Source organism: Oncorhynchus keta, chromosome 4 (assembly GCF_023373465.1).
Source record: "Oncorhynchus keta strain PuntledgeMale-10-30-2019 chromosome 4, Oket_V2, whole genome shotgun sequence".
Taxonomy (NCBI): domain Eukaryota; kingdom Metazoa; phylum Chordata; class Actinopteri; order Salmoniformes; family Salmonidae; genus Oncorhynchus; species Oncorhynchus keta.
The window spans coordinates 19,137,847-19,157,167 of NC_068424.1; the positions used below are offsets into that span (position 1 = coordinate 19,137,847).

General features: G+C 40.1%; 2 protein-coding genes across 5 annotated transcripts in view; one reads left to right on the forward strand and one right to left on the reverse strand.

Moving 5' to 3' along the window:
• Positions 1-7,659: 7,659 nt before the first annotated feature.
• On the reverse strand, positions 7,660-13,756 carry hus1 (HUS1 checkpoint clamp component). 3 transcript variants are annotated; one of them, XM_035755432.2, is made up of 8 exons: positions 13,582-13,756; positions 12,736-12,863; positions 10,536-10,712; positions 9,598-9,705; positions 9,353-9,427; positions 9,024-9,123; positions 8,745-8,873; positions 7,660-8,337 (listed from the first exon to the last, which is right to left on the reverse strand). In XM_035755432.2, exons 1-8 carry the CDS (start codon positions 13,631-13,633, stop codon positions 8,255-8,257), a joined length of 852 nt encoding a protein of 283 aa, XP_035611325.1. In that variant the 5' UTR covers positions 13,634-13,756; the 3' UTR covers positions 7,660-8,254. The 3 variants fall into 3 exon arrangements, with proteins under 3 accessions (XP_035611325.1, XP_035611332.1, XP_035611316.1); XM_035755439.2 differs by lacking the exon at positions 12,736-12,863 and having other exon boundaries at positions 13,582-13,749; XM_035755423.2 differs by lacking the exons at positions 12,736-12,863; positions 13,582-13,756 and adding an exon at positions 10,830-12,705.
• LOC118370444 (receptor activity-modifying protein 3-like) overlaps positions 11,495-19,321 on the forward strand; it is a 42,455-nt gene continuing 34,628 nt past the window's right edge. The window contains exon 1 of one of the 2 annotated variants that reach the window (XM_052503546.1): positions 11,495-11,628. In XM_052503546.1, the coding sequence (XP_052359506.1) occupies positions 11,607-11,628 (22 nt within the window). In that variant the 5' untranslated portion in view covers positions 11,495-11,606. Of the gene's footprint in view, positions 11,629-17,936; positions 18,263-19,321 lie in introns of those variants that run through there. The other variant, XM_035755449.2, reaches the window with a different exon arrangement.

The following is a 19,321-nucleotide window of genomic DNA, read 5'->3' on the forward strand; positions in this document are numbered from 1 at the left end:
GAGAGAGAGAGAGAGAGAGAGAGAGAGAGAGAGAGAGAGAGAGAGAGAGAGAAATGGGGATGGATGGAGAGAGAAAGACAGAGAGACGGAGAGAGATATCCTTTAGACCAAAATCCCATTAATTTAACATGCCTGCTTCTTTTTGCCTGCTTTTTCGTACATCTGAAAAGCATAGGGGATTGAAAAAGACACTGCAAATTAGAATACACCTAAAGACCTAGTCATGATTCAGGCATTTTCACAGATCACATAACCTGTGTAAATGGTTCTCTGCTTTTTTGCAGGTAAATTCATGAACACTTCCATTGTTTAACACCTCCCTAATTTGAAAGGCTGTTGCTTTCAGGGGCAGTTTGGAACACGGTAGTGAGTGTTGCAAACGAGGACAGATTCATTTTACGTGCTATGCACTTCAGCACTCGGCGGTCCCATTCTGTAAGCTTGTGTGGCCTACCACTCTGCGGCTGAGCCGTTGTTGCTCCTAGACATTTCAACTTCACATATAATAGCACTTACAGTTGACCGGGGCAACTCTAGCAAGGCATAAATTTGATGAACTGACGTGTTGGAAAGGTGTCATCCTATGACGGTGGCACGTTGAAAGTCACTAAGCTCTTCAGTAAGGTCATTCTACGGCCAATGTTTGTCTAATCAGATTGCATGCCTGTGTGCTCGATTGTATACACCTGTTAACAACGGGTGTGGCTGAAATATCCGAATGCACTAATTTGAAGTGGTGTCCACATACTTTTGTATAGATAGTGTATGAATTATATTGTAACAGTTACATGTAGACCTTTGTATCTGTAATTAAAAAGTTGTTCGTACAGTATGTCATCACTATTGTGTTGAATGATTAATTCCATTCAGTCATTTTGGATTCAAAAGGCCTATGTAATCACTCAAAGTTTGAATATAAACCAAATTTGACCACATTCACATTTTCTCAGAACACAAATAAATGTGCTTATATTAGTCTATAAGTACATATTTTAGGCTATAAATACATGATGTTATTGCTTTGTTTCCCCTGACCAGGCCCAGATCAGATCAGAAGGAATTTAGGCTACCTGCAGCTGTGGTTGTTATAGGCTGCAGTTGATCAGACTAAGGCACAGATTAATTGTATATGCGTCGACAAATCATGAGGCATTTCAATGTATACATTTTTTGGGGTGGCAGGTATAAACTTTCATATAAAACAGCTTGTTGCCACTTCCCAGTGAATTCACTTATATACTATAGCAACTATTTCAGTCCCAGTTTGATTTTACCACATCACATATAGGCTGAATGATTTGCAAGGCATTGATAAAGTGAAGCCTGACTTGCTGTAATGTTGTAAGTTAGGCTTACTGTACTTTTATATTCGTATGAGAGGGATAGTAGGCCTAACTGTTAATTTTTTACAGGCTAACGTTACTTGATGAAGACATGCTGTTAGCAACATGCTGTTAGTGCTTTTGTCCTGAAGCTAAAATGTAATGAGTGTAGCAGCATACAGACAAGAAAATAAACCCTTTATGTCTGCACATGCTTGTGAATTATTGCATTATTCAAAATCGGCAGGTAGCCTGGCGGTTAAGAGCATTGGGCCAATAACCGAGCAGGTAGGGTGGAAAAATCTGCCGTTCTGCCCTTGAGCAAGGCAGTTAATCCCCAACAACAACAGGAGCCGCGGACGTTGATTAAGGCAGCCCCATGCTCCTCTCTGATTCAGAAGAAGACACATTTTGGGTTGAATGCATTCAGTTGCGTAACTGACTAGGTATCCCCTTTAATATGGTTTGGTTCAGTTTTTCAAACGTGTAATATGGTTAAAATCCTTAAGAGTCTATTGACGCACCCATGCGTCAATCTAAGTAACATAATAAAAAAATCTCCATAAAAATACACCAGTTTGGGCCTCCCGGGTGGCGCAGTGGTTAAGGGCGCTGTACTGCAACGCCAGCTGTGCCATCAGAGACTCTGAGACTCTCTCTGTCGTAACCGGCCGTGACCGGGAGGTCCGTGGGACGACTCACAATCGGCCTAGCATCGTTAGGGAGGTCTTGGCCGGTAGGGATATCCTTGTCTCATCGCGCACCAGCGACTCCTGTGGCGGGCCGGGCGCAGTGCGCGCTAACCAAGGTTGCCAGGTGCACGGCTGGCTTCCGGGTTGGATGTGCGCTGTGTTAAGAAGCAGTGCGGCTTGGTTGGGTTGTGTATCGGAGGACGCATGACTTTCAACCTCCGTCTCTCCCGAGCCCGTACGGGAGTTGTAGCGATGAGACAAGATAGTATCTACTAAAACAATTGGATACCACGAAATTGGGGAGAAAAAGGGATAAAAAAATAATAAAAAATATGCCAGTTTAAGCTAGAGATATCAGTTTTTGGGCTACGTCTCAATCCACCTCACCGCCTATGTCTATGCCATCCTGAAAATCGGTTTTGTCACATACACATGGTTAGCAGATGTTAATGCGAGTGTAGCGAAATGCTTGTGTTTCTAATTCCGACAATGCAGTAATATCCAACGAGTAATCTAACCTAACAATTTCACAACAACTACCTTTACAAGTGTAAAGGAATTAATAAAAATATGTACATTAAAACATGTATGAATGAGTGATGGTATAGAACGGCATAGGCAAGATGCAGTGGATAGTATAGAGTACAGTATATACATATGAGATCAGTAATGTAGGGTATGTAAACATTATATAAAGTGGCATTGTTTAAAGTGGCTAGTGATACATTACATCAAGATGGCAAGATGCAGTAGATGGTATAGAGTACAGTATATACATATGAGATGAGTAATGTAGGGTATGTAAACATTATATTAAGTGGCATTGTTTAATTGTGGCTAGTGATACATTTATTACATCAATTTTTCCAGCGGCTGGAGTTGAGTCAGTATGTTGGCAGCTGCCACTCAATGTTAGTGATGGCTATTTAACAGTCTGATGGCCTTGATATAGAAGCTGTTTTTCAGTCTCTCAGGTCCCTGCCTGCCTGTCTGCAGTGTCCAAACGGTTTGGCCTACAATCTATTATCACGACTCTATGGAAAGGGGAGATTATAAGTATGGAGGTAGTTTGTTTGTGCCAACAAATATAAGGGATTAAATGTGTCCAAAAAAACCAAAATATTTCCTGAGCTTTCTTATATCTCCTAGATATAGGACAGACACTTCAAAACCGTATTCCTTATTCTACATTTGTGTACTATTTTTTTGTTGCCATCTACAAATGTGTTGTTCAGTGCATTTCTATGCGGTAGTAAAGGCCAAATTCATTATTTTATATATCTAATTGATCAGCGGTTGTCAAAGCTGAAATTAGTGCAACAGTCAGGCGTTTAAAGTATACTCAATTTTCGAAATATCACATAGTATAACACGTTATTCTTCCGCATACTCAAATGGAATACTATTTAGGATGCAAGTACGGGTATTCGGACATGTCCAGGGTCTCAATTTACTGTTGAGAGTTAGAATAGTTGAATACACAATGTGTAAGTTCGAAAAGTGGTTGTGCATCAGCAGTTTGCCTTGTTTTGCCAGTCACAGCAAGAGAGAGAGAGATGGGAAGGAGAGAGACCAGACTAAGCAAATGAAATGCAACACAAGCTTAATTATTGAATTAAAGCACTGTTTAAAGCTGATGGATTGCGCTACAATTGTTGTCAAAGGCCACTAAAACGAAGCACGTTGTGACTTGTTTATGTTGTGTCAAATACCAAGCATCATATGAACGGTTGTTTGCATCAATTATCTTCACAATATTTAATTTAAAAAACATTCTCTTTGCAATCTTTTCATTTAAACATGCTCATAATTCACAATCATAATCATTGTTTCCAACTGAGTGGCGATCGTTAATCTGTAGACCAGCATCACAACTGTATCAGCACAGGCACAACATTTCACATGTTCATTTGTGTAAAGAGAAAGAGACTGGCAGCCTTACATAACACATTCAGTGGGAAGAAGAAGATCAAAGGGTCCCATCCTAGAGTTTTTGTTCATATGATTGCAAGTTAGTCATGAACTATAGCCCCGCCCACATAGCCTGCACAACAGCTCTAGAAATCTTGTGTCATACTTTTTTTTGGCCAGACAGAATAAGATACATGGGCTGAGGACAACGAGGGCTATGAGCTTGCGGTCTCCACGGAGGACGTATGTAAAGTCATTGAAACCTATTAACCCTCGCAAGGCTGCCGGACGAGACGGCGTCCCTAGCCGCGCCCTTGGAGCATGAGCAGATCAGCAAGTTGTTGTGTTTTCAATCTCTCACTAGCTCAGGCCGTTATCCCCACCTGGTTCAATATATCCACTCTCATTCTCGTACCCAAAAGAGGGAAAGTAACTGAACGACTACCGACCCGTAGCACTCACTTCCGTCATCATGCTGTGGTTCGAGAGGCTAATCAAAAATCACATCACCTCCTCCCTCCCCGACCCTCTCCAATTCACCTTCCGCCCTGACAGATCCACGGAAGATGTAAACACCATTGCAATGCACACTGCCCTCACCCACCTGGACAAAAGGAATGCATATGAACAGGAATGCCTATTCTCTCCGCTTCTATCACTCAGACACGGGCAGTACAGGAGCATCATGGAAAAAACCGGAAAGAATGGCTAATAGCTTCTACTCCCAGACCATTAAGCGGCTGGCTGAATAGGCATTGTTTCATTTACTTCTCTTTGACCTGCACTGTTGGAACTTAAAAAAAGGTCACTGTACCACGAAAATACATTTGCGACCCTGTACATGTTATAAAGAAACTCTACCAACCATCTACACATACTGAGACATAGGGGTGCCGTTTTGCTCGCTCGGATGCTTTCTCCGGTGAGATTAATGTGTCTTGCTATCGGCGGGCGTCTTTGTCAAACTATCAATATTAAGAGACCCCCCCCAAAATTGGACTTTTGTTCAAATTAGAGGAGCTCATGTCTTTAGCTTCCCAGTAGAGGAGGCCATGTCTCTGACTTCCTTTTAATTGGTCTATTGATTGTAACAGGCTGCACTTGTTTCAATTGTTTGGTGAGTGCATTAAGAGGCCAGACCAGAGCAGCAGGATCCAAGGCATGCAAGATGTCAGAAGCAGAACGGTCTACTTAGATTTTTTATTTATTTTATAGCCAATTTAAAATCAAGACAAAGCAAAAGTCTGTCCCTAAGACTTTAATTTGTAATTTGACTCATCACCACTGGTGTAAAAGTACTTTAGTAAATATAATTTAAAGTACTACTTTAGTCGTTTTTTGGGGTATCTGTACTTTACTAAGCACACGTGCTTTGTAAATTATGTCCGAATGTTGGAGAATGCCCCTGGCTGTCCTTAATTAAAAAATATGAAAAAAAGAAAATGGTGCAGTCTGGTTTGCTTAATATAATACATTTGAAATTATTTATAATTTTACTCTCCATACTTAAGTATATTTTTGCAATTACATTTACCTTTTGTACTTGAGTATTTTAAACCAAATACTTTTTGACTTGTTTTGTTGGGTGACTTTTACTTTTGTCATTTTCTATTATGGTATATTTCATTTTACTTAAGTATGACAATTGGGTACTTTTTCCACCACTGCTCAGCACTCAAGACACGGCACTGTAGCCCATGATAGCAATGCCAGTTTCAGAGACGGTAGAAACGATGTTCTCCAGAAATATCACGGATGTGGTGCGCCGCCGAGTGGCTAATAATGGTAAAATCATTGCGCCTGATACATTGTATACGTCAGTCTTAACGTGTCGTTCAATAGTTAAAATTACAGCATCTTCCTATTTGCGTGTCTCGGAAATAGTGTCCTAAAAATCAGGGAATTAATTTGATTGGTTCAGTCCGTCCTGCTATTAGATTCAACACAATAATGAGGTTTTAGCTTTTTAGGATATCCCATAATGCACTACCAATTTCTACAAAGAACATAAAAAATATTTCTCAAAATATTGCTTATATTTCAGCGAGCAATCATTATACTAACTGCAATGGTGGAACACATGTTGTTCGCATAAGGTTTCTACAATGTCACTAACCATGATTAAAAACTATATTTGTTCATGTCTATATAAATACTTATGGCGCTATAAACAGCAGTTGACTGGTCCGATTGTAGTGGGTGTAAACGATTCATAATGTTCGCAGTCAGTTACGTAGAGTCCACATTTGTGACCCCAACCTGCTCACTACACAACTTGACTAGTCTTTTGGAAAACAGAAGTGTTTCTCGTAACTTGCATATACATATTTCTATTATCACTCATCTTGTAATACTTTCTAGTTGTAACTATGATCAGAAAGGAATATACAAAAAATATTTGCCTGAACTCAATCTAACAAAATATAACTAGACCAAAAGAAATATGTCAACCCATCCACTATCTATCCCAACTAACGAAACAACTCGGATTTCACTAATATATTTTACTGTCCAATGAACTCGTTTTATGGACTCATGAATATTCAAAATAATTCCCAGCGTACACCGCGCCCGTACAGTTGTGAATGCACATTTCTAAATTACCTGCAGTAAACAGTATTTCACTCAAAGCGTGGATATATTACATTAATATACGATATTCTGAACACTACGTGAGAAATGTACAATCACAAACTATCACCCAAAGCATCGAATCCGTACTACCATATAAATAACTACCATCTTAATAATGTGCAACAAAACAAAAAAGTTTTCCTGGTTGGTCCGAACTCAGTAGAAATTACACTTGATTGGTTCAGTCAGTTTAAGAAATTCTGGTTTCTTCTCTGCACTCTCCCACTGTAGACTTTGGCTACCTTTTTGCTTGGCAAACATTCTTATGTTACCACTATCCAAACACATTAAATAGCATTAGAAAAGCATACAAGATACTGATCGCTGCAGCTGTACACAGCCCATCCAACCAACTACCTACCTCATCCACATATTTGTTTTTCTGCTCTTTTGCGCACCAGTATTTCTACCTGCACATCCTCATCTGCACATAACGTAAACTCACTCACATTTGTACGGAATTGGGTTAGCGTATGTTATATAACTCCTGTGTAAATTGCTAAATTGTAATTACTTTGCCACTATTGGCCTATTTATTGCCTTACCTCATTTGCACACACTGTATATCGATTTTTCTATTGTTATCGACTGTGCGTTTCTTTATACCATGCGTAAGTAACTCTGTTGTTTTTGTCTCACTGCTTTTCCTCATCTTGGCCAGGTCGCAGTTGTAAATGAGAACTTGTTCTCAAATGGCCTACCTGGTTAAATAAAATAAATAAAAAACAAGCATTTCCCATTTTCCAGTAATCTCTTTGTGTATGTCTAAGGTCCTTCTGTGTGTCCAGCACCAACTATGTACGCAACCATCTAAAAACAACAAGTCAAATTCAAATTAATCTAGGGACCCAAAAAATACAAAAATGATTTCCTTTGCAAAATAATCCTGTGGTTATTTAATTTGTTGCACTATCGAACACAACCTAACTGCCGACAAACTATGCCTATGCTATTACAAGATACCATGCATTGTACAGACTGGAAGCACATCTTTTGCAAGGGGTCATTTAAGTGTCCCTATCCTTCAATCTACCTCTATATTACTATATGCAATGACTTGAACACATTTTTCACTACAAATAACACAAGTGTTCTAACAATAAAATAAAAAATGTTTTATTAATAGTACATACAATGCATGAAGGCTGAGCGTGTAGCTACATCTTGAGTGGAATTATTAAACTATTTACAGCAATACAGTAGCAACATACATAGACAATACATTTAAGGCCTTGAGATTTGTAAGCGTATTACATAAAATACTAAACTATAACATACAAACTTTGTTCGAGGTCTAAGAGTACACCTTTTACATTTTAAAGATGAAATTCCACTGAGAATAAGTTATACTTTTGGAAGTGCATGACGGCAGTGTTGATTTTACAAGCTTTTCACATGTTTTCATGTCATCTTAAATCAACCACAACTTCTCAAATGAATGGAATGTGTAGTCTAGGATCACCCATCCCTCCTCCTGGAGAGCTACCGTCCTGCAAGCTTTCTTTCCAACCCTTAGCTAGCACACCTGATTCTACTGCTCATTAGCACCTAGATTAGCTGAACGAGGTGTGTTACGATGGGGTTGAATCAAAAACATACCTACACACTAGCCCTTCAGTAGGAGGGATGGCCAATTTGATCCTGAAGAAAACAAACCTTCTCAGCTGACTTTTGTGTTAGACAACGTTTGTCTTGCTAGGCCACCGCTGGGATGAAGTATTGCAGAGACACGTCTTCATGTAGTAGAATCAAATGAATGATCCTCTTGTGGACAATATCTGGTGGGAATAATAGAATGCTCATCAGTGATCTGCAATCAGTGGATCTTTCTTATGACTCAGTCTTAACAATTGTTTTCCCTCACTCACACAATTCATGTCCACATCACTACTCATAATATAGTGATGAATCTGATAAAGCATCACAGAAGATGCAACAGTAACTCACTGGTACAGTCAAGGCGCTCTGTCTGTCATCAGATGGCATAGTCCAATCTTCACCAACCCTGGTCCTAAAGAGCTACATGGTATGCACGTTTTGTGCGGAAAATCTGTTACTTCAGGGCTGGAACAAAAGCCTGCATCACCTTGTGGGTCTTTGGGACCAGGGTTGGTGACGTTGACATTAGAGGAGCTGATTGATTGGTCAATGTGGTTAATATTAGTAAAAAGTCCATGAGACTCACTGCACATTGCCTTGCTGGGGTTGACCTGCTGGCCCACGAGGAACTGTTGCAGCTTGCGGATGTCCACGCGGGTGTGGGCCATGACCTCAGGGTCTCTGCTCTGACTGCGCCCCTGAGAACCATCGTCACCTGAGGGGGGCCAAGAGAGACGAGACTGAAATTAGTAAAAGCCCTGAGACAGGCTCCAGTTTGTTGCCATGGCTAACATGAGTTTTTTCAAAAAGGATTTTCTACGGTGTGCCTTAATGCACACGACACAAGTAAAGGGGATGCACCTACCCCAGGGAGGATTACCCAGGTCTTTGAAGTGGGTGGTGACAGACACCAGGTCAGTTTCAATCTTCAGGTTCATCTCTCCATTCAGGTTGGCCTCCATCACCTAGGACAGAGGGCACCGCAACTTTGTATTGAAAGCTAATAATCCAATCTACAAACAGCTCTATTTTACGTTACTTTAAAGGACATCATGACATACCGGTGACTTCCAAACAATGTTTTCCTTTATATTTAAAATATTAAACATACACTGAAGATATTTTAACAAATATATCATAGTATGTTGGGGGCATGTGTAAAATTATCTGAGCTCATAGTAAACAGTCTCTTACCAGAAAGTTAGAGAGATTCTTCATTCGATCCACAACATTTTTCATAGTTTTCAGTGGAGGCAAATATATGCTCACCTGAAAAGCATTAGATATAGTTATCATTAGAACAAATTAAATAACAGTACACCTGACGTGTTAAACTGGCATTACTTTAGAGGACTTGCCTGGATGCCAGTCTGGTTCTGCTTTAGTCGGCTTCGGCAGAACGAGACTGGGATCCAGGCTAGAGTGGCTCTGGTACTCACGTCAAAGTCTGGCATTCTGGGCTCTTTGAAGTCGTGCCAAAGCCTTCTGGGTATCACGTCCACCGGGATGTCATGGGTGACAACACGACTGACGCTGGAAAGTGTTGGCTAACAGGAAGAAGAGGGCAGGGAAAGATAAAATGACTGAACTTCTGACGTATCCAAACTTCTAGCCAGCTAGGAGGATGAGCTGCGTCTATGAAGTTTGGTTCCTCTCAAAGTTATTTCCTACCTGGAGAAATTTTCTCTGCCACGGTTGGGTTCTGAGAATATGAAAATATACTTATTCATGTCACTGATGGAGTGCCGAGGCTTAGAGGGTCTACACCAGAATTGAATGGTTATAGAAGGAAGGTATATAGTGTGTGCAATTAAGCTTTGAATGTGTTGAGTGCAGGGAAGCGATCACATGTGGCAGGCATTGATAAACTGAGAGAGCCATGGATTAGTGATGGAAAGGGGTTGAGGTCAGGTCACCTTAAGGGAGAAATAAAACTTTATGGCCGTATAACTAGTGTCCTGCCTAGCAGTAAAGAACAATGTTTGTACGGATGAGTAGGAGGTTAAACAGCTAAATATCAGTGCTTGTGTGAAAACGTTTTTTGTCTAATACAGCTGTATTAATCTTCTGGGAAGAATAAACTTGGTTAAGCTTTCATAATGTCCGTTGAGTGTTTTACTCTGAGAATTATAACCTAACACCACAAACATCTTGCTTTTAGGGGGGTTAAGACAGTTTCATTTATAGGTGTTAAACATAAACCCGTTTGTTAGAAAAGTGTTACTGACTGACTGACTGCTTGGCATGTCAAAGTAGTCACTTACAAACATGGACAATATAGTCAACAGAATTACACATCATAATCAACACAGCCCAGTGAGTGTTGACAGTTTTCCCTTGAAGCAGACACATTGGATATAATTGCTGTAGCTCTTACCAGTTCTGCAACGAGAGTGAGACAAGGACAGTGCTTCTTGGTCAGTTTGATCTTCACACACTTGGCATTCTGAGAGGTTCTCAGAGCCCTGGAAAGGTTTTCGGGGGTCACCTCTAGGCAGATCTCATTAGCGTCAGGCGCCACACCTTCCAGCTGATACTCATCAAAGAAGTTGGCCTGGTCAAATACAACACAAATCGAGAATGGCTTGTTGGATAAGTATAGAGTAGACACCAGTGAACACAAGAGTCTCTTACAAGCCAGAATGTTGAATAAAATTATATTTAGAGTTACTTTACAGGTTGTCCATGCTGTTAGTTTTGCTGTTAGGAGGTGGAGATGGGGTATCCACAGGAAAGTGTTTAGCTGACTTTTTGCTTCGCCAGTAGGTTCTGTGGTTTGAATTTGCAATCTTCTGACACATTGCACATCATGCACAATATGTAAACAATAGCCGAATGTAACCGAACGTAGTTGACCAAAGCACGTTTCCCCGCAATCAGCTGGAAGTGGTTGTGAAATTTGCAGGCTAATTGCGTGGGACAATGTTCTGTCTGTGGTTTGGTTACGCTCAGCCATATCGTGCAAGTGTTTGTCGCGTGCGATAAACCAATATAACGACCAGCAGGTTGATAACGCTTCCCTGTGGATATTTTGTCCCAGATTACCGTCAACATAAGGACAAAAATCGGCAGACAACCGGTCAAGTGAGTTAAAATGAAGTTATCACCATTTCAACATTCTGACTTGTAATGATTGGAGAATAAACTGGATGAGCTTTGTTCAAGACTATCCTACCAACGGGATATTAAAAACGAATATCTTATGTTTCACTGAGTCGAGGCACCTAAAACCCTCGCAAACTTTTAGAGATGCACAATTGAGAGCATCCTGTTGGGCTGCATCACCACTTGGTACGGTAACTGCACCTTCTGCAACCGCAGGACCCTGCAGAGGGTGGTGCGTTCTGCCCAATGCATCACCAGGGGCAAACTACCTGCTCTCCAGGACACCTACAGCGACCGCTGTCGCAGGAAGGCCAAAAAGATCCAGAGCCACTGCCTGTTCACCATGCTATTATCCAGAAGGCGAGGTTAGTACAGGCTCATCAAAGCTTGGACTGAGAAACCTTGGACTGAAAAACAGCTTCTATCTCAAGGCCATCAGACTGTTAAATAGCCACCACAAGCACATAGAGGACGCTGCCTATATACATAGACTTGAAATCACTGGCCACTTAAATGGAACACGAGTCACTTTAATAATGTTTACATATCTTGCATTACTCATCTCATATGTTTACACTGTATTCTATAATATTCTACTGTATCTTAGTCTATGCCACTCTGACATTGCTCATCCACATTTGTATATATTCTTAATCCCATTCCTTAATTAGATTTGTGTGTATTAGGTATATGTTGGGAAATTGCTAGATATTACTTGTTAGATATTATTGCACTGCCGGAGATAGAAACACAAGCATTTCGCTACACCCGCAAAAACATCTGCTAAACACGTGTATGTGACCAATATAATTTGATTTGATATGAACGACATGGATAATATACAGTTGGCTGGGTATTCTGTGCATCGGCAAGACAGAACAGCTGCCTCCGATAAGACAAGGGGTGGTGGTCTGTTTGTCAATAACAGCTGGTGCTGTTGGTCAGCTGGTCATTACCACAACCTGTACCCCCCGCACATTGACTTGGTACCGGTACCACCTGTATATAGCCTTGTTATTGTTATTTTATTGTTACTCTTGTATTTTATTAACTTTAGTTTATTTAGTAAATACTTTAACTCTTATTTTCCTAAAACTGTATTGCTGGTTAAGGGCTTGTAAGTAAGCATTTCACGACAAGGTTGTATTCGGAGAATGTGACAAAAACTATTTGATTTGATTGGAGTGGGACTGTTCCGGAATGCCGAGCCTACATGTTAGAGAAGAGACAAAGTATTTCACTTTCGGAAAATAGTTTTTTTTTCCATATAATGGAAAGGCAGACTGACCTCTCCTTGGAGTTTCTGTTCTGCTCCATTCACATGCCAAATTTAAAATAATGAGCAACAGTGTGCAATTCATAATCCATAGGCCTACATATAACAATTGAGAGTATTAAAAACGTAATTGTGTGAGCAATCGAAGTACAACTCATTGGTAGAAATAGACATATTGTATTGCATGGGCATGTACCTGAGATAATTCACACCACATGCCGACTCCTCCGCTGGCTACCTTACCAGACAGTACAAAATATAGGTTGTTTGGAGTAAGTCGCAGGATGCATGTCTTCGTTAGTTTAGAGATGGTATTCACCACACCTGATGGGGAGAAGTTAAATGTAAAATGCTACGAAGTGTTGCATGTTCGACTCGCAAGAGAAAATTCACGAGGGGTTCCGTCCATCTCTAACCCTGTCCGTAAGCATAGAAGTTGCCTGTTTACCTCTTGGTCGGTTCAGGGTTCAATTGATAAACATGCAATCTCTCAAGTCGCGAGGTCATCTTCCAAATATCGTCTCTTTGAGCAAAGGACCCCCCCGCCGCTGCTTTTAACCAACCTGAACACAATTACCCTTACCTGCTACGTTAATTCACCTAACATACTGCGTAAGTGTTCTATCACGAAAAGTCCATTCTGACAAAGACCGTATCCCATATAACCAAAACCGAGTCAGAGAAGTTTGGTCATGGTATATCCTCTTTGGCAAACGTTGTGTTCTATCAGCCACATTTAGAACGATGAGGGTTAACGTTAGTTATACAAATCTTTGTATCAGTGTCTTTGGGCTAGTTTAGTAAACAGCCAACTTCTTTGCAGACAGCACCCGCACCAACCATATATTTTATCTTGCAAGTGAAACACGCTTGCTAGCAAGTAACAGTAGTTGGTATAATTGTTCAACTTTATGTGAAGCCTAGAGAAGGACTTTGCTCAAATTGTTAGTCTAGCTGCTAACGTTATTAGCGAGCTAGCAATGAATGCTTAATACTAGCTAGCTACACAAGAGCAACATTATATTATTAACGTTAGACTTACGAGTGAAATGGTTAAGGCAACCAACATCAATCATTTTTGCTCGGAACTTCATGATCAATTTTATTTTCACTGACAAAAATCAAATATTTTCTTTAGGGAGTAGCTAAGAGCAAAAAGCGTTGTTGTGACGTTCAATTTGGCCCGCGCGCCAATGACACAGCCCTGTTATACTTTCCCTGGGAAACAAGTGTTTTTCCTTTTCAGTTCCTATTTCATTTGTCTGCATTGAGACGTTTTTTCTTCTTCGATGAGGTTTAACGGCGGTTGGCATCCAATAAATGTTGCACTACTGCCATCAACTAGACTGGAGTATAAGTCCCTTATACTTTGATTGGAAAAAAAATAATTAAAAACCCACCACCCTACTCCACTAAATCTATCTAGTTATATCTCAGGCCAACAGCCTGAAAGGACAGGACACCACCACTCAACACACAATGTAACTCTTCTGACGTCAAATCTCGTACACCAAAATACTTCTCTGCAGCTGCCACCACAACCTACATTTTCTGCGATTTGCAGTACAGTTGATAACCATTGCTGTAAACACTAAAAATCCAAACTTACTGAAGCATATATCACTTGTTGGCCTATCCCTCTGTACTGGTTCAGATCTACTACTCACACCACTCCTTTCAGTATCCCTCCCCCTTCACCCATCTTCCTCTACTTCTTAACTACCTCAGTATATGACAACTTCTGCACTACTCTAACCCTGGTAACCTCAACTTGCCTCTCTCTCATCAGACATTTCTGATCCCCAGCCCCATGAGCACCCCTACAATTAGCACATATCGCTTCTTTACCCAATCCTACACATACAGTTGAAGTCGGAAGTTTACATGCACCTTAGCCAAATACATTTAAACTCAGTTTTTCACAATTCCTGACACTTCATAGTAAACATTCCCTGTCATAGGTCAGTTAGGATCAGCACTTTATTTTAAGAATGTGAAATGTCAGAATAATAGTAAAAATAATGATTTATTTCAGCTTTTATTTCCTTCATCATATTCCCAGTGCGTTAGAAGTTCACATACACTCAATTACTAGTTGATAGCATTGCCTTTAAATTGTTTAACTTGGGTCAAACAATTTGGGTAGCCTTCCACAAGCTTCCCATAATAAGTTGGGCGAATTTTGGCCCATTCTTCCTGACAGAGCTGGTGTAACTGAGTCAGGTTTGTAGGCCTCCTTGCTCACACACACTTTTTCAGTTCTGCCCAAACATTTTCTATAGGGTTGAGGTTAGGGCTTAGTGATGGCCACTCCAATACCTTGACTTTGTTGTCCTTAAGCCATTTTGCCACAACCTTGGAAGTATGCTTGTGGTCATTGTCCATTTGGGAAGACCCATTTGCGACCAAGCTTCAACTTCCTGACTGATGTCTTGAGATGTTGCTTCAATATATCCACATAATTTTCCCTCTTCATCATGCCATCTATTTTGTGAAGTGCACCAGTCCCTCCAGCAGCAAAGCACTCCCACAACATGATGCTGCCACCCCCGTGCTTCACGGTTGGGATGGTGTTCTTCGTCTTGTAAGCATCCCCCTTTTTCCTCCAAACATAACGATGGTCATTATGTTCAAACAGTTCTATTTTTGTTTCATCAGACCAGAGGACATTTCTCCAAAAAGTATGATCTTTGTCCCCATGTGTAGTAGCAAAACGTAGTCTGGCTTTTCTATAATGGTTTTGGAGTAGTGGCTTCTTTCTTGCTGAGTGGCCTTTCAGGTTATGTTGTTATAGGACTCGTTTTACTGTGGATATAGATACTTTTGTACCTGTTTCCTCCAGCATCTTCACAAGGTCCTCTGCTGTTGTTCTGGGATTGATTTGCACTTTTCTCACCAAAGTACGTTCATCTCTAGGAAACAGAACGCGTCTCCTTCCTGAGCGGTATGACGGCGCGTGGTCCCATGGTGTTTATACTTGCGTACTATTGTTTGCACAGATGAACGTGGTACCTTCAGGCGTTTGGAAATTGCTCCCAAGGATGAACCAAACCTGTGGAGGTCTACAATTGTTTTCTAAGGTCTTGGCTGATTTATTTTGATTTTCCCATGATGTCAAGCAAGTAGGCACTGAGTTTGAAGGTATGCCTTGAAATACATCCACAGGTACACCTCCAATTGACTAAAATTATTTCAATTAGCCTATCAGAAGCTTGTAAAGCCATGACATTTTCTGGAATTTTCTAAGCTGTTTAAAAAGGCACAGTCAACTTAGTGTCTGTAAACTTCTGACCCACTGGAATTGTGATATGCATTAATTATAAGTGAAATAATCTGTCTGTAAACAATTGTTGGAAAAATTACTTGTGTCATGCACAAAGTAGATGTCCTAATCGACTTGTTTGTTAACAAGAAATTTGTGGAGTGGTTGAAAAATGAGTTTTAATGATTCCAACCTAAGTGTATGTAAACTGTACCTTTGTCTCATGCCCTTCTGCACACTTCTCACACCTAGGAACCTCCCTCCTCCACACAGATGCCACATGCCTATAAGCTAGACACCTGTAACAACAAAATGTATTCAGTACAAAAGCTTGTACTTTTCACCTTTATTTAACTAGGCAAGTCAGTTAAGAACAAACTCTTATTTTCAATGACGGCCTAGGAACACTGGGTTAACTGCCTTGTTCATGGGCAGAATGACAGATGTTTACCTTGTCAGCTCGGGGATTCAATCTTGCAACCTTTTGGTTACTAGTCCAACGCTCTAACCACTAGGCTACCTGCCGCCCCTTAACAACTTGATACCTGATATATCCTAACATCACTTTGTCAGAAAAAGACTCAACATCAGAACTCAAAAGAATAGAGAATTACTTTTTTGTTTCTCCACTCGCCACCCTGTCTGTGCCGCAGGGTTGCACCAAACAAGGAGCATCACATTGGTCCTCTTCATTGGTCCACTTTCACATTTACCGCTACCCTAGTAATCACTCCTTTCAATGATACCCTTTTCTTGAGAGCAAAACGTTTCACATCTCTTGTCCCCAGCCGTTTGATACAGAGCGCCTGTTCCCTCTGACCAACAGAAACAATGATCACAAAACCACTTTGGGTTACCTTCACCGATTTCACAGCACCTAACTCTGTTTCCATCCCTTGAAGTACAAATTGTCCGGCCAAAAGGCAAGGGTCCACTTTTTCCAAGAATTTTCACTCCTATTGTCAAAGACTCATCTGTATCCTAGGCCTTGGGCTCCAAGAACTTCTTACACTTTCTACCATTCTTCTTCAACAAACCATCTCCCTTTTTTCCTAAATTCTTTACAAGTTCAAGCTCACCCCCTTCCTCCCTCTCTCTCTTAGACCTCCTCAGCCTCTCTTTTTCCCTCCATTCCTCCTCCGTAATCCAAGTATACGTCTCCTTATGATAATACTGCACTTCTCCTGACATACATGTCGTTCTTGCCCTCTCAAGGGACGTCATTCCCCACTCTCCCCAGCCCTCCTCTCAGTTTAAACTGTCCCACTGAGACATTTCTCAGGAAATCCTTAAGATAGTGCTCGGGTTACTTTTCTTCCTAGATGTAATCCTTGAGTCAAATAAAGCATTTTCATCTTTATGAAAAGGAATATCTAAACTTTATACAATTTGATATTGTTTTAAGTCTTTTTTTTTGATATTCCCAACATAAGCTATGGATTTAATCTTTCATACATTACTTTGAATTATAGCATTTGACAGGTTAAAATGTTTGCATAATATTGTAGAAGATGGCCTAGATCAGGGATGGGCCACTTTGATGGGGGTGGGGGACAAAAAAAAAATCGGAACTCATCATGAGGGGCCACAGTGGCTTGTGGGTCTGTGTACCCACATCCATACCCACACATGCAGTCAGAGCCTTTTGGGGGCCCTAAGCAAATTGTTGTTTTTATTTTATACTAGGCTACTTTTCCTTAGGTATAGGTGGTAATACTTTATAACTTTCATGTATGGACATGTATAGAAATATTAAAGCATTCAAAAACATTGCACAAGAATTAATAATCCTACATAAAATGAAATGTAATCATCTATAACGCATTTATAAAAGCTTACAATGTCTTATTCTTCAAATCAAATTCAATTGTTTTCGTCACATGCTTCGTAAACAGCAGGTGTGGACTAAGAGTTAAATGCTTACTTAACCATCCTTCCCAACAATGCCGAGAAAGCCATTAGAAAATGTAAATGAGTCATACAATAAAATCGTTATCATATCATTCATATTAAATTGCCAATGTCATGCTTTCTAGCATATGGAATGAGATAGATCGTCCCCTTCCTCTCCCTTCCTCTCTCTCCTCCTTTCTCCCTCCCTTCTTCCCACCCTCCATCTGAAAGGATGCAAGGAAGCGCATAAGTCATTTTAACAACGAGATGTGCAGGAAAGCACATGTGGAGGTTTGATATTAGGAGCCAGAATTGAGGAGGTGTTGCGGAGTTCGAAGTTTCAAATACGGGCTGACAATTTTGCGTGACGACAGACTCGTGAACCATGAAGGGACTTGCGCGCGCGTGCTTTCAGTGAATTTGGATAATTATGGTTTGCCACAGACATTCATCACCCACCTGAGATCTCATTGAATGCTTCTGAATCGTGTGTGTGGGATCTTTATTCACGACGTGATGGATACACATCCTTTGGCTGTGTTGAGACTTCTACTTGTTGGAATTTTGGGTGAGTATTCTATGGTATTTTATTAGCATATTATGTAGTCTATGATAGTTTTCTAGAATATTAAAATAAACTATTTCTTAATGATTTAATAGTCTATTTTTCTGCATGTTGCGTCTGTTTTAAATGGGTTCATATCATGGAATAAATTAATGAAAAATGCATTAAAATAATTCTCAGATCCTTTTGATTGAAATCTGCTGTCATTGTTCATTCTGTAGCCAATAAGACATTTTAGTTGCATGACCTATCATCTTTTAAAAGGCTGATAATAAATATGAAATAAAAGGGATGTTGATCAATAACTTCATGAATTTCATATAATTTCATCATATATTTGATCAAATATAGTTAATAGCCAACCTAACACCATCTGTCTCTTGACCCTGGTGGATATGTAAATTACTGTTGGCCTATGATAAAATGCCATTAGAATCCATTAAACAATATAAGAAGCTCCATACCAGTACGCTGTTCAAAAAATATTTCTTTAACGGAAAATTCCACCCCAAAATGTTATTTTGGTATTTGTTTCATTAGTCCATTGTTGATATAGTCCCAAAATGTTTTGCATGTCAGCAATCAAGTTTTCAAGATATATAACTTTCATAATGCAGAAATACAGCCGGTATGATAGATTTTGCATCAAAGGAAGTTCTGTTTTACATCATATGATGCAAAATGCATCCTGCCGGCTCTATTTCTGTATTTTGAAAGTCATATATCTTTAATTTTTCTTTAGCAGATGATGACGATGGATGTCGATTGAAAGGGGCTAATGCAGCCTATACGATTGTCTATAATGACAAGCAATCATTAATATCTTTCAGTTACCACAAATTCATGTTTATATTTGTAACATATGTTACAAAGATAAACTTTGTTGTCCCTGTGATGAGATTAATTCTTCTTTGGGGAGGATTTTTTCTGATTCTCTCATCAGGGGGAGACTTGGACAGGAACCCACCTCCATATACCCACTAGCTTATATTCAAAGCTGAGGCCCAAAGATTATGGGTCAGGGATATACTAAAGTCCCGCAAAATAGCCAATGTATAGTGG